Source organism: Stegodyphus dumicola, chromosome 5, assembly GCF_044657685.1.
Source record: "Stegodyphus dumicola isolate Sdum_Otavi_A_Nest chromosome 5, ASM4465768v1".
Lineage (NCBI taxonomy): Eukaryota > Metazoa > Arthropoda > Arachnida > Araneae > Eresidae > Stegodyphus > Stegodyphus dumicola.
The window spans coordinates 208,456,091-208,478,593 of NC_140772.1; the positions used below are offsets into that span (position 1 = coordinate 208,456,091).

Genomic DNA, 22,503 nt, shown 5'->3' on the forward strand with positions numbered 1-22,503 from the left:
AAATAATGCAGCAAATAGTATATGAAAATGAGAATAACAAAAGGTGCATATTCATGATTTTGGCATAATACCAAGGATGTATAAAGTGTACTGTCAAAATGTTCTTTCCATGCAGGTGGAAACTATGAAAAACGGAGGTAGTTAAGTGATTCATACGTGAAGAACTTCACAGATCCTACAGTTCAGAGAACTGAAGTGAATAATCCAATTTTTAAGCTACCCTTACTCATACTCGAGCTGCTGTTATGACGTCAACAGAACAAAAGACTGGCTGCTTTTTATTGGTTTGGAAAAAATAATGCTTGTTCATTGCGCAGCTGTTTCTGGATTTATGCGTATCGCCCCGGATTTATGCAAATTCTGTGAGAAAACCTGATTCGCCAATTGTTTTGTTATTTATTATGCACTAAAGGGGAAGACGTATATTCGATTTGGTTAATGTAGTGTAGAAGGAGGTTTTGTAATAGTCTTTTAAAAAAATCTTCTGTGATATTTTATGGCGGACGAGAAGGTAGCTGAAGAATCAAAAGGTGATTCGAATGCCGTCAACGTGTTCACGCATTCCTCAACAGGTTTTCCAGGTAAGAACTTGTTTTTTTGTTTTAAGTTTAGTGAAGAAAATCTACATTCGAATATCCTGAGCCGTAAAAATTTGATTTCTCTAGACTCTTAAAACTTTAAATGTTTCTGTATATGAAATGTTCTCTCTAGTGGCCGAGCGATCAAGACCACTGAATACTAGTAGTTCGGTCTGCTTTGGCTGAAAACCCAGGTGAATGAGCTGGTTGCATGGTTACTTTTCATGGGTTTTCCCATTGTAACATGAATACAAGTTTCCACCATAAAGGCATCTTTCCTTTCAGGCAGATAGTCCTTATAGCTTTGCCATATTCAAATGGCTTAACCTAAACTGAATGTGAAATGAATTATTCGTAAGAAAAAGCTCCGAGATAATTCACTATCGATAAAATATAATTCTCACTCTCATGGTTAACGCAATTTATGCTATAAGAAAGATATAATTAATCGCCTTTGCTCATGTTAAGTAAACTAAATTGCTTCTGCTTGCGAAGTTTAAAGTCAAAATGTATAGTAAATGAAACTAATTAATAGTATGCAAAGCATGTAGAAATTTTGGTTTACTTCTGGTATACGGTACACACGCGATTTGGCGACATCGTGATCAGAAATATAGGAGTGACTTTAGTGTTCATGTCAATTTTGAAAGTCGCGCCAAGGCCGTACCATATACTATGATTTTACCGAAATTTTCCATTAGGTTTTCAAAACATATGCACATTTTTAGTGTTTCAGAAAAAAGCTCGTTTATTTTAAGACTAAATTTATTTTGCTGAATAGTTTAGTGGTTTTTTTTTTTTTTTTTTTTTTTTTTTTTTTTTTTTTTTTTGTGTATATCCATATGGCAAATTCAATTGTAACTTTACGTTGGGTGTAGTTTTAAAAGTAAGTCTTGTTTATTAAATAGAAGATTAAAAGCTTCTTATGACAATAGTGTGAAATAATAGTTCTCTTTAAATTTTAATATTTTATACAGGAAAAAACTGCTCCGTAGCTGAAAGCTTTCAGCAAAATTTAACAACCTTAAGCCGAGGGGTTCAGTCAGTTTAATATCAAGTAACTGAAATAAGCTGTTTATTTCGTATATTCAACTACTTGATTAATTTAGTAACGACCTCTACCCTTATCTTTAAGCATACTTTAATTTAAATGCTTAGTGTTCCATTGAATTCAGATGAATATTACGGGTTCTTGGTGGATGAATTTTTGTTATCGAGTTAATATGAATCGCAAAACTCGTCTGTAGCCGTAAAAAGTTTGAAATAACTCTGCTATAATAAAACTTAAACAAATTTTCACTTGAAAGGGCTCTCCTATGACTAAATCTGAAGAAATTTTCATAAGATTAAAATTTAAGTATTAAAGGAGAATTAAATGCTGCATCAGTTTTAAGTTGGCACACGTAATTAACCTGTAACAATTACCTGACCAGAAAGACTACAAAAATTGCTAATTTCCTATTTTACTTGCCCACAATGCAAGTTTTCAACTGTTTTATAACACTTTAGTATATTTAATCGTATGAGAGAAGTGAAAATTTCATTCTTTGCATTAAGTGAAAAATTACTTTTGAAATGAGCATGCCTTAAAGTTGGCAGGGTATTCGTCAAGGTTTAAATTAACTGTCATGTGTTCTACAATTTTTCCCTCCTAGCCAGTAAAGATAAAAGAATAATTCTCAGTTTCTCGTTGTTTGCAATGTTAACCTTAGATCGCTGAACTTCCGTTAAAAAATTTACGGCTCCACTTGGCGACGTAGTGAGATTACCTCTTTGCAAAGTAATAAACGGTGCAAATTTTTTAACTTTTTGATATTGACTATTAAACATTCAATGCGGATTAATGAAAAATACTTCTTGCTATCGATTAAGTCACCTTTGTGTATTAAGCTGATAAATGAATTATAGTGTGACTAAACGGTTTTAACTACTAATATTCTTGGACCTTGTTTATTCCTTTAACCGTAAAATATGAAGGCTAGATGAAAAATTTTAAGTGTTAGAATAAATTATAGTTTATACCAGCAGCTCTCAACCTTTTGACTAACGCGAACCATATAAACAAAAATTGAAAAACTTTAGTACCACCACTACATTTTACAATTATTTTTCAGTTTCTGAACAGAAATGTTAAAGTATATTTTGCCATTTGCACAACCTGATGGCATATTTGTATTAAATATGCACACTTGAAAATATTATACGAAAAATTGGTTACCATTTTAATTACCGAAATTTAAGTTATAAATACTTTAATTCTAAAATATATTGTGTGTGGGCCAATTTAAGAGAGGTCAGTTTCTTTAGGTTTGGTCGTATTTCGCTTGGCTTTAACCGTAAATTAGGACCCACTTTTTTAATCTTGTTGTGCATTTTTTCAAATATAACACGAATAGAAATCCTTGTCACCACAAGTATACGTTGTGCAAAAAGGAAACAGAAATTTGATAGCTTTATTTGAAATGCCTTTAAATTTTTTTTCAGTTCAGCTTAGAGTTAATAAGTGTTATTTTTGAAATCTTCAGTTGGATTCCCTTTACAGAAAATTTCTATCAATTTTTCTTCACTTAATTTTTGATTGTAGTAGTTAAAAATACTTTGTTTCTTTGCGTACTACCAGGTTTATACCATTAGTTTCATCCTGGTAAGAGCACTAAATTCTCGAAAAACCTTTTCTCTGGATTGAATGTCGGCAAATGTTTTGTTTTTACTCTTCAGGAAACTGATATATGCTCTTTCGAGAGTTATTTTACAATAGCCATCTAAACCTAAACACTTTCAGGATAAATTCGCGCATTTGGAAACTTGCCAGAAAGTTCGGAGGGACATGCAAATTGTTACCCCATTTTTCTGTTTGCAAGACAATTATCTAAATTTATTTCCGCGTGATAAATGAAATCCACCGTTGCTTCCATCGGTTTCAATGTCGTTGTCCGTTTGCTGTATCTGTTAGATATTTCGATAGTGTCGGTATAATAAATATAGCTTAGCTTTAAGATCTTTTCTTAGCGAGGAGTTTATCAATTAACATCAAAATTGCCATGATATTAGTGTAGATGTGATGCATTTGTAACAAATCATTGAAAGTAACTAATCACGTGAATTAATTCCAAGAAATGTTTTTAAACTTTAAATTCTTTACACCATTGTGAAGTAGGTATTACTACCGTTGTAATCTGTATTTTTGTTTTTTACTTTTATTTTAACCTTAGAACATTAAACAGCTTTAAGAAATGTATTTATTGTAAATTGCACGAGATTTCCTGACAACATTGAAAGTTGCATAAAGCAGGAAAGTTCTCTTAAGAAAATGTTAATTTCTAATTAACTTTGAACTTGCATTACGATCTTTTATACATATTGGAAATTTCCGTTAATTTGCGAAGTGTAAAAGCCTGTAGACAATAGTTAAGAGACTTAGAGAGAAAAAAAAAAAAAAAAAACTTGCTTGTTAAATGGAAAGAAAAGTTTTCTTGTAACAAGTTTTATAAGATGAGAAAAACTATTTTAGTCTAACACTTACAGCTTATGGAGTATTTTTGTATTTAGATACTTTAATTGCTTTAACATTGAAAACCAAGTCTCTGTAGGGTGAAGCTTTCATGTTCTTTTGTGGTGTTTCGAAGCATATTCATGATACGAAATTTCTTTCTAAATTTCGTAGAGTTTAGAGTTGTTCGGTACTTTCGTATTTTGAAGTTGACCGTGAAAGTTGGCGTATATCCTGTCAACACTGAGTCGACCATTCTAATGGAAGTTCGAAGATTTTTCTTTATTTAATCAACAAGTGCATGTAGAAGTGGGCGACAGCAGGATTTCATAATTGGTTGTAAATGCATAGTTCCGCCGCACGAACAGTGTAGTTGTCTCACTTTTGTGGGAGTGGTTCGAAGGTCTCCTAGCCCAGTTTCCCTACTACAAAACCCCTTCAAGCCGACTTTTCGGCTCATCGTTTGTTTTGAGTGGCCATCGGCGCATATAATCCACATCTTCTCCGGGATTGGAACTCTGACATTGGTACATCAGTTAAAGTCACTAACCGCTGTGCCAGCCGGGCGGCAATAAGACTCAAGTTACGAATATGGCACTTGAAAAATTAAATAACTAGTTTTGTTTTTGACAAAATTCATTGGAACTAGCGTCCGTCATTCCGAGGTTAAAAAATGCAAATTCAGTTAAATACGGATCTATCAGCGGCCCAGTAATAAAATCACTGAACATTTATCAATGAACAGTCCATGTATGAATGAATGACTAGAGTTCGATTCCAAGCAAACGGGCTGCTTGCTCTGGCATTTTCAGTTTTCTCAGTTTGTAACGAAAATAAGAGCCAATTTCTCTTAGGCCAGTGGTGCCCAACCTAGTGCTCGCCGATCGTTTTGCATGTGCTCGGCACCCGATTAGGTTCTATGAATAAAGAATATTTTTAAAATAACCACTCATTTATAATTCTTAAAATATGGTGTAGTCATAAGAGATGTCTTGCAAGACGTTATAAAAAAATTGATTGTTGACTGATGAACTTGATAGCGGACATGGAATCTTATTACTTCATTCCGATGTTAGATGGCTCAGCAGCGGAAAAGTACTGCAAAGATTTGTAGAGCTTCTTTCGCCAATACAGCAGTTTTGGGGAATCCGGAAACGAAAGTTATAAGAATTGGACGATAATAATTGGTTATCCGATCTGTATTTTCTCACGGATATAATAGTCAAACTGAACGAAATTCTCCAGGGAAAAAGACAAAACCCTTTTTCGATTGACTGGGACTGTAACCGTTTTTCAGGTAGTTAAATTTGTGGATAAATCAGATGAAAGAAAAAAAATTTCACCCATTTTCAGAATTTATCAAGCCATATTAATAACCACAAGGCAATTGAAACAAATACTCGGAAAACCTAAATGTACTGAAACATAATTTTGAACTCTGCTTCTGATTTCCATAAAGTTCAATTAATATTATTAATCTCGAACTTAGCTCTTATCTTCCTGAAGATAAGAGCTACAAAAGCAGAGTTAGAAATGTTTGTGGTACTATTAAATTATTGGCGACAAATTTCACTACTCAGGGACATCATCTAAAACGGTTGATAGCAAAATACGTAAGCACCCTTTGATTAAGGTGTGGAACGGTTTTGCTTTATATACTGATGTTTACTTAATGCTGTTTACCTTACTTTATTGCAAGTGTGTATATTAAGAAACTGCTGTTTTTCTCTACAGCAAAAATTTTAGTTTCCGTAAACACGCATTGGTGTACCTAAAGGGTAAATTTTGCAGTATTATGATGGATAACTGAACCATATACGGAATAATTTTAATAGCGTATGTTCAGAAATTGACCTTTCTCGCTGAAGCATTTTAAATATGCTTCAGCTTTTGCGAAACTAAGTACACATTTCGAGGGCATGGAACGTTTCGAAACCTTCACTGTTAGGTTCAGAGAAATATTGGCGTTTAAAATTTAAAAATCTTTATAAACAGTTATCAATCTAATCGAATCACTAGGGAAGAGATGAAACCTATTTTAAAAATTTATATTTAAGATCTTTTTTATTGCAGGCATTCCAGAAATTTTTAAATGCTTCATTGAATTGCTATCCATCGAATCTTTGTGCTACACTCAAGCGACCGATAGAGCGTGTTTAACGTTTATAAATGACTCGCGTACTACATGTTAAGATTATAGCGAATGCCGTTTTAACGGACTTGGGGAAAAAAGAAATGGTATGGAAAACACAATTAATACTCCTAGTTTTTATTTTAAATATGTCTTTAAAGTGAATTTGCTATTCTAGTACCATTTTAGCCACTTAAATGGATGTTTTAGCATGTAAATTCGAAGCTATATAAATTAGCACTCCTGAATAATATCGCTCAACACCGATGGCTCATTTAGAGTTTGAATTCCAACAAACGCTATAGCTGCATTAATGTCTGGTTTTCCGTATGTGTAAAATGAAAACGAGATTAAACTCCTTCATGAAGGATAGGCCCACCAGCGGCTGAGCGAAAGTCTCTGAACACTGGCAGTTCGGTCGGGGTTTCAAATCCCGGCGAATGGGTTGCCTGCATGGGCGTTTTTGTGGTTTTCCCCGTGCGTTAACGCGAATACGAGAGTTTATCATTACATTTCGTTCATATTACAACTCGGAATGCATATAAATTTATATCATTTGAAGAATTATCTAATCGTTGCCACATGTTCTATTCAAACCCTATAATAAATCTAGAACGATGTATAAAAGAAATGAAGCAAACAAAACAAAGTTTTTCAGACTATTCATTATTTCTCATTCAATTAATTCAGTTCTCATTTATTCTGTCCTTATACGTGTCACGCAAAAACATCATTAAATTGCATTCGATAGAGGTCAAAATGGATATTTTCGTTGAAATATGCTGCCTGAAACTTTTCGCGATTACAATACTTCCAAAAGCACACTTGATCTCCTAATAAATATTTTGTCAAATTTCGAAGTTGGACTTCTCACTTTGCCCTCTCATTTAAAGCTATCTATTCTATTTCGTTGTTATCTCGGTGGTATACAATTAAAGCACATGGACGTTCAGTTCTGAATTCTCAATATTTAACGATTAAGGCTAAATAGGTCTTTCTAAATCAAATCTATTTATGGAACGACTTGATAGTTGAGAATTATGTCTGATCACTACGGTCATCATTTTACTGTGAACTTTTCTTGTATAGTTCACGTTTTTTCGCGATTCACTACTAGCACTTATTTCCACTGTTTTCTTGAACTATTAAAACTAACGGTTGGCAAATTCTGATGTTCGGGCTTTCGAAAAACTTCGAAATGCATTACTAGATTTAATGCATTTCGATAATGGCTTAAATGGTATTCCTACTCCCTCGTTAAACAAAATACAATGATTGTGAAATTAAATGTACTAAAATTGCACTGTAGTACAATTGAAGGCAATAGTTCCCATTCAAATATTCTACATGTCGGTTGAGTGGTAAGTTTATGGCTGAAGAAATGCATTTTAGTGAGCTTAAACCCAACTCAGCTATTTCAGATAATTAACTATTGTCATTCTGGCGTTATAACCCTCGGTTGCTTGACTATTTATCCAAATGTTTTGTATTTAGAAGCCAAATTCACGCTGCTTCATACTGTTACCGAGTTTCTAACTAAAAGAATACGGGATTTTTTCAAAAATCGTAAAGAATTTTAAATTTTTAAAGTTTCCTGACCTGTTTGCCTCAGTTCTCAACGTGGACATCACTTTCATAGTATTCAGCTATTCACTGTGGTCGTGCTTTAATGCATTTCTTTTCAATTCAAACCTGTTTATTCTAATGATCAAGAGTATGGGAATGCGGGAGAATACAAGGACATCGATTGCTGAGAAATAGCCCATGAAATCTAAGGTTACTATTGTTTTAAGAAAACTTAATTTTTAAATAAAATTTCGGTGTAAGACTTGTAGGTACCTACTTCAGAGCCTGGATATCTGGATTTTGTGGGACTTGCAACCCCTTTTTACCAGTCTGATGTATACAATTTCGATGCGAATAATTATGCAAATATTGATATAACGTTCCTTTTTCAAAAGTATTTTCGGAATAACTTTTCCCTAAAATTGCTTTTAGGTGCTTGGTCGGAGGAGGAGATATCTATGCTACTGGATTGTTGGCAAGAGGCGGTAGAAGCAACTCGCTCGCCTTCGCGACGTTTCGACGTCGCACAAAAGGTGATGGTGCGACTGCGACGTAAAGGACTCAGAGTGGAAAGGGATGTCATTCGCAAGCAAATGAATACGTTACGTACAGAGTACAAGTAAAACTGTAACTTTGTCTTTCTTTATTCTAAATTGAATCTGAGCAATGAATATTAAATATTCAAAGCACTAAAGTTTTAAACTATCGTATAGATTGCTAGGAAATTCTAGACTTCATTCTGTCTACACTGTGGGCCAAATAAGACCTACAGCCCTCGAGGCTTTGCCGTAATTAACCTAACCTAACGATGTTAAACACAAATAATTTTTAATTTGATATATTTTTTGTAGGTTATAAGAATTCTTGGAAATTTATTATGGAAACATACAGAATAAAACAGCGCGTTGAAATTAGTTTTTTTGTCAACGATCAATTGTTATGACGTAACGTAAATATAGGCAATATTTTAATTCAATTATACTGTTTAGTGGGGTGTTATGGCCAATAGTTATCGGCTCATGTTTCTTCGAGAATGAGGATGGAAAGCCGGAAAGGATTTCCGGAGCTTCTTGCAGAACAATGATTGAAAACTTTTTGCTGCCTAGAATCCCTTTTTTATGGGGATATTTAAAAGACTGTGTATTTTAATAAACCAGAGACTATTGGACAGCTGAAGCAGAATATTCGAAACGAAATATTGAGCCTTCAACCAGAAACATTACGTGGAGTAATGGGAAACGCGTTAAAAAGAACCAATTTCTGAATCGAGAAAAAGGGTAGAGATTAGTCTGTCATATTTCATACATAATTTCCATAATATATAATGTATACAAAATTAATTGATTATTAAGAGTTATCGGTTTTAACATTAGTAAGTCTTATTTGGCCCACCTTGTATTAAAGTGAAAAAGTACTAAAACGTGTAATAAAACCATTCGATTAAAGGAAATTGTGCTGGAAACTCTTAATTCTTCGGGCTAGTAATAAATTCTCACATTGCAAATGAATTTTAAGATCTTTCCTTATAATTATTATGAAGTAGTTGACGTCTTCTGTGCGGAAGTATTATCGATAAACTTAACTTGCCTAATATTATCTGGATCCATGTTAACCTGCCTTCTCATTCAATTAATGAGTATTATTCTTGGTAATAGAAGCCCACTGCCAAGTGGATAAGATCGCTGAACATTGCTAGTTCACGGTTATTCTTGTGCAACGTGAATACGAGCCCGTTTCTCTCAAAGTTCCCTCGAAGGCATCTTCGGTCTTGGATGGATTAGTCTTTTCCACAATTTAACGAATTAAAACCCAAATCCATAGCTTCTATTAATTCGACTCTATCAGAAATTAAGTTTCCAAAAAATGCGACAAATATAGGTACTTTAACAACTTCTGGTTCTCGCCAGTAGTTAATAGCTCAGATCAGAGTGCATTCAACCGTTCAGTTTCCTTCAGGGAATTTCTACCCATAATTTATCGGGCAATAAACTCGATTCGGTTTGGAAGCTGAAAAGCCTAGTCTTTCCATGCAATAAGTATTGGAGTTAATTCGAGTTGTACAGTTAATGTCTATATTTTGGGTGCTTGGATCAAAACCTTAACAGATGTCTGATAAACAAGATTTATTGAATTTGCTTAACGGTGCGCTCACTAAATATACAAATGTTCCACAAGATACGATTTTGCCATTAGTAGCGAAAGTATGAACTTGTTTAGATGTCGATAGGAATTGAGTAATTGAATGAAAATTTTAGAGTATTTCTGTTTAATTTGAAAGATTAATAAAATTACCATTAAAAAAACATCTAAAGCAATTTTGGTCTAGACCTTAACGAATCCGTAATTTAAGCCGACGGTAGAATCGATACGACTGCTGTTAGTGTTAAGTTTGGATTCGAGTTTACGTAAGCTGTATACCGTAGTAGGCTATTACATGACGGAAGCTTTATTAAGGATAAAATTTATCCAAATCCTATTAAATGTATAATTTCTTTCTATAATTCAGAACGGATGAAATTCCTTCCGAAAAAAAAAGATGCATTTAGTTCAATGCTATTAGTTCTGCTAAAATTGAATTGGTTTTCGAAATATTTAAAGCACTTCTTTCGTTATTGTTTCCGTAGAACGTATCAAGGCCTTTTAAAAATTGGAATTCCAACTGTTCGAGCAAGCTGCGTGAATCAGTTGGAAAAGATTCTAGACAGGACAACTGCACAAGCATCCAACAGACGTCGAGATTCTGCAGAAACCAATAACCATATAGATGCTGTATCTGAAGATTCTGACCACTCCCATCGACTGTCTACCTCTTTCGGCGACGAAGGTGGTTTGAGTCAAAATGAAACCCAATCTCAACCTGAAATGAGCTTATCTCAGACGGCTGACGAGGTAAATTTCTTATATCGCTACGTTCAGTCCACAAACGGAAAGCAACCGTTACACTTTACCTTTTAAGATATTTACGTATTATTTGATTTAACATTAATAAGCTGTCTATCCTTTATCTTTGGAATAAACGCCTGGGTTCTTAAGCAGTAAAACATTAAATTTACGCACGCGCTTTTACAATGTTAACTAATCTGGAATTTGGCGACATTGGGATATAAGTTTTTAACAAAACTTTTAAAAACAAATTCGGAAAGCGTCTTAGATTTTTCTAAACGCTAACATATTTTGCTGTACTTTTAAATTTAACTCGTAAGTCTGTTATTTTCAAATATGCTTAATCTACGTGCATTGGAATGTAAAGTCCAAGATGGGTGAAAGTTTACCTAAAATGTGCTAGCGTAAATGGAACAGTGAATGTTTTTTCAGTGAGGCGAGGAACTCGTTTTATATTGAAAATATAATGATCAATAATAAAGGTAAAATGTTTTTATGACTAAAATTATAAAAATATGCATTTAATGCCATGACCTTAAATATTCGATAAGCAACAAGCAAATGTTTCATAATACAGTCTTATAAAAGCATTTCTACATCAAAATCGATCTTAATATATCTAATTCTTAAACAATTTTACGAAGAGGGTCTACCTTATTTCGGATTTTGGTAAGACTTGTGTAATACCAGAAACTTCAGTAGCCGAAGTAGCCTTGTAAGGAATTTTATGATGGAAAAGTGGAATTGATACTAAATATGAACGTATAATTTTGCCATTGGTCAAGTTTATGTACATTTCTTAGTTTTAATTGAAATGTTCATGGCTTTTGGGAAAAGGTTTTGCAACTGCAATTGAGAATGATTAAAACCGAAATCCAAATTCAAGAGTGGATATAATACAGGAACATAACATGCAATGGAGGAAATCTTGAATCATTCTGTTTGGCTAAAATTTGTGGATATTAAACTTTATACTATAATATTCAAGTTCTTTTGAGCAAAATCAGTCTTCACTGGAAAGTTAGAGCAACCAGTTTATCCATGAATTTCTAGATTTGTAATTCGAAAGCTGATTTAATTAATAAATTTCTTGATGCATAATTTTTACGATTTCTAACAGTTAAACGAAAAAAAAAATAATGAAAGCTTTCAGATTTTACATTAAGTCCAGAAGGACTTTTTTAATGTTTTGTGTGTTACCTTTATTAAATATGTTCTTCGCACATAAACCATAAAATTCAACAGCAATATCGCAAGATAATCTTAACAAGAGCATATCTCTTAGAATTTTGGATAGTCTCCTGCACTAGACACAAAAATGTTTTTTTTCTGTACTGTAGCCATTGCTCGCTTTGAAATCGTTAAGTTTCTTAAACTCGCAAATGCTACAAAATATGAAATGGATAATAAAACAAATTCCAAATTTGGGCTTCCAGATGTCAAATCTTCGGTGGAGGATTGAGTGAGTTATTCAAAATTCGATGGCTCCAGGACCGATGTTTTATAATCGTAACGGTTTGAAAAATCCTTATATTTACGTAGACTCTTCATTATGTAATGTCTTTAAATAGAGCACAGGGCGATAATATACCGTGGCAACGATTTGAAATGTTTCGCCATTTATAGTGAAAAAACACAAATTTCCAAAATGAAGTTAATCGCCTTTCTTGGCTACAAATTCGCAAAAATAGACGAAATTTTAAATTCATAAGCTTGGATACTCTTAAAGAGCAGTATGAAATAAGCTTAAGCATTTTAAAACTTTTGGCATAATTTTTGCTAGTTTAGGTAAGAACAATATTTCGGACTAAATTAAGAAACAAAGGGAAAGTTTCAGGAAATGGCCCGTTTTATCTTTAATCTTAAAGTTAAAATTTGAATTCAATGCGGATTTTCGTGTTAATCATAAAAATTTTTTTTAATTCAGAGAAGTAGAAAGAATAAGACTATATGAGTGTGGTCTTATCGTATTGTTAAAAATTGGATAAAAGTTTCAAAACTTGCAAAAGTGTGACAAAAATTTAATGTACGCTGCAGGTTGTGTTCGTTGTGCTTCTGCTTCAGTTAGTGCTTTTTAATATAAATTATTTCGGTATTAAATAGCTCGTTTTTGTAGTTGATAGCATTCTTTAGCACTAGTCTTTTGGGAAATGTGCTGTAACTGAAGAAAAATTTAAATAAACCCTATGGAATTTGCTGGAAGGGAATAAAGATCTGCAGATAGGATTGGTAGACGTCAATATCGGTGATAATTTTGAAGTTTAAAGATTAAATTCTAAAAAAGTTCTAAATTGTATATTTTTAAAGCAAGGTTAAATGCATCTGTACTTGTACAAAATAAAATACTGAAATTGCGAAAACTTTTGGTTACTAGATTTCGACGGAAACATCATTTTGACAGTTCCCGACTTCACTTTGACCCCCTTTTTTGCATGATGTCAAAGTACGGACAAAATAAAGGAACCTTTATTCCAAAATGGATTTAACATTTTTCGTGACGTCTGTACGTATGTATATATCTCGCGTAGCTTGAACGATTAGCTGTAGAAATTTTGTTTATGGAACTCCTAGAACATCTGGTTGTGCATCTCCCTTATTGCAGTCGTGTACGTAAGTATGTATATATCAAGCGTAACTCGAACGTTTAGTCGTAGAAGGTTCCAAGTTTGCTTATGGAATTGCCAGAACTCCTGGTTGTGCATCTCCCTTATTGCAATCGACATATATATATATGCACATACACTTATCTCCTTACTCAGCCTTTATTTTCGCAGCCGTTGGCCGCAGACATAGTTAAATTAAGAAGCGTGTTAAATGATGAAACAGTTTTTTAAAATTTGACTTTGTCAAAACAAAATTTCCGACAAATAACCAATTCTAACTTTTAATGCGATCTTTCGGTTTCTATATTTATATTTTGAAAAATTTTATACTCGTTATTAAAATATAAAATTATATGAAGTTTTGAATCCTGTACGAGAAGAATTTGCTGAGATTTAATTTCAAAATTTGCAATTTTTGATGTCATTTTCAACTTGCCTTTGAAGTACTTAGATTAATTCGGGAAAATGTTTAAATGAAATGCAGCAAAATGTGCGTGGAGATACAAAATCCAAAAAGTGCATGCCCAATTTCATCTGTCCATGCTTTTCATCTAGCATATTTAAGAATACTTCTACTTCAAATGAAATTTTACTTCTACTTTAACTGAGAACAGTATTTCACTGCTCAAGCCATTTGGACCATCCAGATGCAGCTGTACTTAAAACTCCCCCCTACCCTTCTGCAGAATTGGCTACGTTTGCGTATTCCACGTTTAACCGACACTTTGCTAGTGATAAGGTTTTTAAATGCAAATTTCAGTCTACGGATACTGGAAATTTGCTACTAATGGTTTTATAATTAGTAATTAGAACTAATTACTACGTGCTAGTGAAGAATCAACACGCAGTATCGTCATGAAACTAAGAACATTGAATTCTTGTAAATAATTAACTGCTAAATTATTACCTCCCAGGAGTAATTTTTCGGAAGAATCATAATTCATACAGGTTAGGTAGGCAGAGTATATAACCTTTATAAGTTGTATCTGATAATGTCTTAAATGTATCGAATTGGAGTTGCAGAAAGATGGTGAAACTTAAGTGTAAAGACAGACATTTGTAGAATGTTTAGTTAAAACGTAAATATGCCAGAAAAGTAGCCAAGTCTCAAGTTTCTAACGTCTTTTATCGGTGTTTATGTCGTTGACAGATACTTTCAGTTAAGTATACAGATTTAAAAAAACTGCTTTATAAAATCGTTCATAAGTGGACAAATCGTGCTTCGGAAATGTCAAGTGCTTGTTGGAAAGATGATTACGAATGTTCTCGAATCAAATTTTTATAGATGCGTCACAAACTAGAAAAATGAATGTGGGAAAACGCGATAAGATTCTATTTGTCTTGATAAAATTCCTTGATCATTTTAGCATCGCGTTTTTGAATTTTTAGATGAATTTATCGCTTAACAATAGAAACTTCAAGCGCAAAATATTTTATCTTGACTTGACGATTATTTATAATCTAACAAGAATCGTAAAACTTTTATGAAACATGGAATATTTCATAAGATGGCGGAAATGTGTATTTAGAATAAATATAACCGGGTTATCAAGAAAATGGATACCAGAAAATCACTTCTCTTTAAAAGAACAATTGAAGATTATTTTATCAGTAATGTTCAAATGGTGTAACCCATTTTTTCTTTAAAATGAGATTATTATAAGTCTTTCAAATCGCGTCTCCATTAAAACGTCGCTTTTATTGCTATATTTGCATTCTAATTTTACAGATAAGCGGTATCTTTAATACAACATGATCGATTTTTCACATTTGAAAGATAAGTGGATTAAAATCGTCAACTACTCGCTTCTCCTAATCCGTGAATTTTACTTGTATTTTAAACTTTAATAGTACTTTAACTATATACAAAGTAAAATTTTAGCGTTTTTATAACAGTCTAAATTTTTAATCTTAATTTGACTGCTTACTGGCTCAAAATATGAATGGATGTTAAGATTTCTACCTGTGAAACGGACTAAATATTTAGCTTGAAAGCCATTTCATAAAACGCTGTCTCTGACAGTTTATTTCTGGGCTAAATATTTACTCGTTTTATAAATTCGGTTAATTTTGTTTATTAGCATGCTTGGAACTTGATTAAAGCTATTTATGTGGTTCGTAATGCAAACGGTGTCAGTTGAAATAAAATTGTAGTAAAATTGATACAGTAATAAGGATAAAATACTTGCATTTGATTTCTGATTTTACCATTAATGTAGAGAAGACGCGAAGTCGTAAGAACGTGAGTTTATTATGTCCGAATTTAACTTAGCTTTTCGACATAATCTAGAATTTGTCTATCGTCTGCATGCATATAGAAATGCAGAATAAATTCGGAAATAAATGCTGATCAATTAAACGCACAGTAGGTTTTATATTTGGGTCCTATCGTAAGGTTAAGTTTCTGTATTCTTAATGTCCTCATTTGAATGCAAAGTTAATTCCTATCTTACTTCGTATGTTCGTGCAAATTTATTAATAAAGACTAAAAGTGTCGAGGAAATGAAGTCTATATTTCATTTGACTTCCTATACATTTTAGCAATTTCAAGCTTTGGCAATCCCGTGAAATTACTGCCTTTAAACTGGTATAAGGGAACATTATGCTTTGCCTTTAAAACCTGCAAGTTGTACTTCTAATACTGTTGTTCGGTAATTCCAGTGATTTGGAACGCTTCGAATCGGCTGCTGTTACTTTGCGGATCTGTCGCCAGGACTGTGCTTTTATTACAAATATGTTTATACTGCAATTGGGCTTTATGGCCCCGTTGATTTCTCGTTTAGCTGCTTTTACAGATCTCATAATTTCAGTTAAGTCTCGGGTGCAAATGCCGATACGTATGTCTTAAAGAAAATTGAAAGCAAAAATACCTTAAGTATTGGAACTACTGAAAAGCAGCGTCGGGTAAAAACATGGACTATATTCTGAAGGCTTGTTAAAAGGATTTAAGCTTTGGCACTGTATGTATACAGAATATGCTGGATGGGCATAATCTTTACTAGTTCCTAGAGGACTCTTCAAAGCCAATTTCTTATACCCTATTTCCTGCGATGGCGAAAGTTTCGAGATTACATTGCGTACCTCACTCTTTGAGGGGCAGCAAAAGGAAATTAACATTTTTAGCAAAACCCATGTTTTATTATTACATAAGGTTTTACAATTTGTGACAATTACACATTTTGTCCAAGACGCGTGAAAAAAGACCACTTCTGGCGGTTAGTGTCGGTGGCCACCGCCCACAGAACACATCCCTACAATCGGTCTTTATAGTACTCATGAAAACAAGTTTCTTTCTCAAGCAGGAATGCAACTTTGCATGTGTTGCCACACTGTTCTTGCATGCTTTTTCTTGGCGCTGCAGAGTGCACATCGTCGTGATGCCTTCGATGGCTGATGCTTAATTTCTTGAAGACTAATTGCTGCATCAACTACTCGCTTATGTTTCCTGATTGCCATCTAGTGAGCTACAAGGGAAATTCAGAAATTGTCAATCTTGAAAACCACTCGCACAAGTGAGTAAGACGTTCAATAGAAAAAATGGTGACTGCCCTTCAAAGAGTTAAGAGGTAGAGCATTTTAAAATTAAGTGTGGTGGCACAATCCGTGACAGCAAGCAGTATAACCGAGCATTTATTCACATTCTTGATCATAGGTTTTAAATGATTTTCTTAAGTGTAACTTAAAACTGAAATATCGGTTTAGTGAAGAAATTGTGAAATCTCTAATCAACAAAGCAAATGCATTAAAAACTACTCTAATGTTGACATTTTCAATCACCTGATAAGATTTTAAAAAGTAAAAATAACTTTTCCTTCTAGACAAAAAGAAATCAATAGTTCTAAGACTAGAACATAAATTCCACATTTCGAAATAGTTTCTATTTACACTGGTATGAATCTCGGGTTATGATGTTCCAGTTAAGGAATATTCATGATATATGTTAAAAAATAACTTAATGTCTTTTTTTTCAAGGTTGTGAATCAATCGAGACGAGTGCGCTTCCAGAGGCGTGTCAATATCGCCAGGTCAGTCAGAACGGTTCTGTATCAACAGCAGACGTTGATCGACCAAGTGCAAAAACTTTCCAAACGCGTGGAAGAGATTAATGACACGCTGCATAAAATAGTAGAGAAGCAAGATGAGAAGAACGAAGGAAGCAATTGAAGATTCAGCGACTACTTGATTCCATAAGGGAAAACCTCGTTTGTTTTGTCAGTAATGTTTATGAATATCAATGTGGTCCAAAGGTTTTGCTGTAATAGTTTGAGAACAGCTGTAAGAACAGTGAAACGTTGAATAAAAGTTGGAAGTTTTTCAATATGTGTTTTCATTCTACTCTAAATGTGTTTTTGGATTAAATTCGCAAGTAACAATCTATAGCCTATTGCATATTGAAGCAGGCGAACAGCTAAATTTTACTTTTCAGCTTTGAGATAGTTGGTAATATACACCACATATATTCAGTATCAGAAAATTGTTTTCAGTTCAACCATTAGCAGTTGAGGGATTTTTTGAGTGAACTGAATAAATTGTTTCTATTGATGGTCTGAAATTTTGTGCAAAATCTTAGAATCATGTTTTTTAGATCTTGCTAGAAGGCTTCATTTTCTTAACTATTTATCACCTGCATTTCTAAGTAAAATTTCTAAAAGTCTATTTTGAGAGTAATTTTAATAATGGCAGAAAAAGTAGTTTTCAAAAGTTAGCTTTTTTGCTGTAATGAACTGAAGAAACTTAACTTTAGGATTATTGAACTAGCTTAATCTCATGCTGAAAAATTCTTTTAAAATTCCAATAGCGAAGGAAATTTGAATCATTCAAAACTTCCTGTATATTTAAAAAATGCTTTAAATTTTGGTCAGTTTTCTTGGCAGCATTATATGAAACACTGAAAATAGCCAAAGAAAATTAAGAGCTGTTAGAAAGAATGTTAACGTAACAAATGGAAATTTAAACTTGTAAACTGTTTGGTTTTGTTTTGGCAAAGCATACTAGAGCTATCTATAGGAAAGAACCTTCGTGAAGTTTTTACTAGAAATTTGACTCTTATCCACATTACAAATGGAAGAAAACCATAAACAGCCAGTTTGCAAGAAACTGAACCCAGCTCGAAATATCAGTGTTCAGAGACTTTATCAGCCGGTGTCTTATGGGAGTGGTTTAAAACAAACTTTAAGAAAATGGCCCTTTTTCGCTTGCTCGAATCGTTTTCACCTGCAGAGTTTAACTGTTACCTCAACAACCGGTGCTGGCGCTAGGCTGTTCAGTGCCCATTTTAACAAAATGAGTTTGATATCAACTCTCTCCATTTTTTCAGTGATGGAGAATTTAAAGGAAATAAAAAGGAGCTTATCTTAAAATACTTTAATAAATTAAAATTTATGAAAAAACTAACTAGTGAAAATTTTATACCTGTATATTTTTCTAAATTTAAGATTGAATGAAACAAATTATGTCTTAATTCAGATCATTTTCAGATTTACAACATTCATGCATACATTTTTAGAGTGCGGGATTTACAAATCTTTAATGTGACATGCTCTTGTGTAAATACGAATTTGTAATTTTACAGCAGGTAAAATTACTGCTTGGGTACTAAGTAATTAAAGGATCCTCTGGCTTCTTTCCTCAACATTCTTTTGTTTCTTAAAATTACCGCTTTCGAGGAGTTTTACAATATTCCCAATAAAAACATTCTTTTATTTTGGTGGTTGATAAGGCTGGAAATTTGTCTCGGTTGTATTTAAAACATTGGCTTTCTTTTGATAAGGCTTTAATAACTTGATACGAGAGTGGAAGGAGTTCTTTATAAGGATAGAAGAGCTATTCGGAACGCAATTTTGGTGCCAGACATTAATAAAACCCTTTTTGACCAATATTTCTTTATCCAATGATTTTCTGTCTGTTAACCCATTTATACAAAAATCGAGAAAATTATGTACGATCCTTGCTTTTCTAGGAGCATTGATATTTTGAGATCTCTGCATATGATTTTCGTATTTAATTTTATCCAGAATGAATTAAAAATATAAATTAAATAGACAGAATGCCGATGGGTATTGCCCGATGCAAAGAAAAACAACTTTAAGGCTTAACTTTGGGTTAATCCCCCATAAAAAGTCTCCAGTTGGTACTTTTCGTACGGAATGCTAAATTGATTCAAAGGTCCATATACATCAGTGCAGAAGACCGTTTCCTTCTCAGACTTAAATTCAGTCTTCACTGTTTAGTTGTGAAATCGGAATGCAAAGTTAAGATTTCAATGTTTTTCAACACCTTGAAAGTTATTGTTTTTCATCGATAAAATCGAATCTGGAGTAAATATTGTTTCTAATCCACGAATAATCTTTCATTTGTTTGTATTGTAAAAGTTACTTTATCTGCTACAATTGCTTTATCATGATTTATCTGGTACTTGGTAGCGCAACCACCGTAGCAGAAGACGCCAAATTTTCAACGACGCTAAACTCTGGCAAGCAAACGCATATGAGTTTCTTGACTATTAACAAGGATTTTTCGCAATTTTTGTTTGCATTCTTTTTATGTGTTCCGAGATGAGAATTTTAAGACAGAGCAGCAGTTCTATTTAAATTCAATTTTAAAATATGCGCTAATAGGGTTTGTAATGGAAGAAAGTGAGGTAAATTTTCTGCATGAATAACGCGTTTTTTACACAATCACAAGTTTAGAACTGCTTTAAATTTGCTAAAAGGTAGAATTTCTGAACGCGATCTCTACAAAAATTTCCCATTGAAGAAACAAGAACCCGATTGCCAGAAGGTTACTGGTTCTCTTCTGTTAACGTCACACAGCGCCAAACATAAGCAACCTGAAATTTAACTGGAGGACAAATATTTTCGATATGCACGAAAGACTATTAAATCTAGAATAAGTGTAAAAAATGTACATAAAATAAAATTAACCATATTCATTTCAGGTTACACAGGACGCATAAAATTGCCAGTTGCGTTTAACATCGTCAAAAGCATTTGCATCTTCTCATGCTATTGATGTCCATGAAGTAAAAAATCTGTTGAGGCTTTCTGACGTTTTTCGCCATTTTGCACGTGACATTTCACATGGGAATCAATAAAGCTGTATTTGTGGTTAACTTAACAGATGGTTGATATCAGCACTTGTAATTTATTAGCTTAAATTGTGGTGATGTTGTCTACTAATTACAACAGCGAAAATTTAATATTGCCGCATAAACCAAGAAATCTTCATTGCTAAGATTAGTCTCATATTTATGTTTGCCTGACGTGTATGGGCAATAACATCCAAATCACATGGGAAAAGACTTCAGACTTTTTAAAACAAACAAAGGTCTTTCATATAATCTTTAACACCTCATGATGTATGATACATTGATGATGACCTCAAACTTGAAATGCAGGATGTTTTCATCCTAAGGATCGCACGTAGCTTTTTTTCTCAGTGGACAAATCCGAACATAAGAGCAACCTAAGTAATTATGATTCTGGCGAAAATTACAAATGCAAATGACCAAGGATAATTTTTCGCAATAAGACATTGTTAACAAGCCACTTTCTTGTTTTGGCGACAGGGTCCTTCCCCCCAAATGGCGAGCGCTTTATTTAAGAGCCATTAGCCTTGCCCCACTACAAGGACAAGAAATGGTGGCCACTTCATTAGAAAAGCACCTAAGGTGACCCTTTCCTATGAAGGGACGAACGGTTACAACCATGTCTTCTTTGGGATTTGAGTGCCCATCAACGGCCGAGCAATAAAGTCGCTGAACACTGGTAGTTCGGTCCGAGGTTCGAATCTCGCGAACGGGCGGACTTCGTAGGCGTGGTTTTCCCCATGTATAAGATGTTTACTAGCCAGTTTCCTTCACGAAAACATCCGTCTCCTTAGGTAGATAGCGTTCGAGGCTTTGCCGTAATCATATACTTCCCTCCCTCCCCTAAAAAAAGATTTTCGGGTTTCAAACCCGGGCCCTATGCTATGGCAGTAAAAGTCAATAACCACTATACCGGTTAATAGGCTCAAAACAAGGCAGATATTAAAGCAGCGTCTTGGGCTTTAATGAATGTTAACCACTTGCGCTACGACTAAACTTCATGGTTGCGGTGTCGTGCGTTACAATATAACAAGCGGTCAAGTGTCTCATTTACGCTGTTCCGCGTCTGCGAGTGCAATCCAGAGCTGCAACTCGAGAAATAAACAGTCTCGTTGTTAGGCGACGTGTGCACCACGCTATTTTCATTTTTGCGATAAATGCCCATCGACGTGTTCATGTCGCTCGCGGTTTGAGACAAAAGCATCTCGACGTGCGTGGCACGTCTTTTTAGCGCAAGTGGTTAAACAACATTATCTCCCAAGAAAATTAATTATAATGAGCAAACAAAGCCACAACGTTACCATAGGTGCTTGAGCATTCAGTTTGATCAATGACCGCGAAAGCAACTGAAAATCAAAGTGGGAAAATGATTAGATTTTTATTCACTTTAGAAGGCGATAGAAACAGCGCTTTGGCGGGTTTTTGAGACTGGCACCCCGTTAATAGAAAAAAAAGGTATATTGGTTAATTTTTTCGGAATAACTACCTAATTAAAGACATAAAATATCTGATAAACATAATAAATGATTTTTTTGGCAAGTGTAAGTCGTATTTCCTTTTCTTTAAAAACTTTCTGAACTACGCGAAGGTAGGTTAAGCTAATGCTTAAATATTGAATTATTTTCAAATAAAGTAGGTTTCTAACACCAAATAATTAGGTCTGGTGCAAAACATTTGCACGATCATTTTATGTGTAAATATTTGATCAAAACGTAAACATCAGCTCTTCGTATTTTGTCAAATGGTTAATAGTTCGATATCGTATACTACTGTATTTTACGTTCAAAAGCGATATTCAAACACATAGATAAAACATTCTTTTCTTAATTGAGTTTTAATGGTATGCGACAATAAAGATTCATTTTCCATGACCTGGTAATAGCAGATATTACTGTTTATGTAAGAGGAGAAATATGTAACGTTTTTATTTTATTTTTAAAAAGATTTAATGATAAACTCTCCTTCCGGGTATCTAGTGGTATCTAAAGCTTCAAATAGCAGCTATTATTATTATCTTGATGACGGTGCATTTTGAAAAGAAGCTAAATAAAATACCAATACAAGTTTATTTATTTTCGCATTGATATTATCTTACTTTCCCAAATGACGGCTTGTCGAGTTCTTAGGTTCAGTAGATTATCGCTGTTATTTCGCAATGTCATTCA

The 22,503-nt window shown here is 33.6% G+C and overlaps 1 protein-coding gene across 1 annotated transcript; it reads left to right on the top strand.

Annotated features, from left to right (window-relative positions):
- Positions 1-318: 318 nt before the first annotated feature.
- On the top strand, positions 319-17,569 carry LOC118191988 (uncharacterized). Its single transcript, XM_035362864.2, has 4 exons — positions 319-581; positions 8,198-8,384; positions 10,390-10,654; positions 17,224-17,569. Exons 1-4 carry the CDS (start codon positions 497-499, stop codon positions 17,413-17,415), a joined length of 729 nt encoding a protein of 242 aa, XP_035218755.1. The 5' UTR covers positions 319-496; the 3' UTR covers positions 17,416-17,569.
- The last annotated feature ends 4,934 nt before the right edge of the window (positions 17,570-22,503 follow it).

Bases quoted from the DNA above. Each gene is read 5' to 3' on its own strand.
- LOC118191988 (XM_035362864.2), top strand. From the start codon at position 497: ATGGCGGACGAGAAGGTAGCTGAAGAATCAAAAGGTGATTCGAATGCC. The intron at 8,385-10,389 runs GTAAAACTGTAA...TTGTTTCCGTAG, and splicing joins ACGTTACGTACAGAGTACAA to AACGTATCAAGGCCTTTTAA. The intron at 10,655-17,223 runs GTAAATTTCTTA...TTTTTTTTCAAG, and splicing joins TATCTCAGACGGCTGACGAG to GTTGTGAATCAATCGAGACG.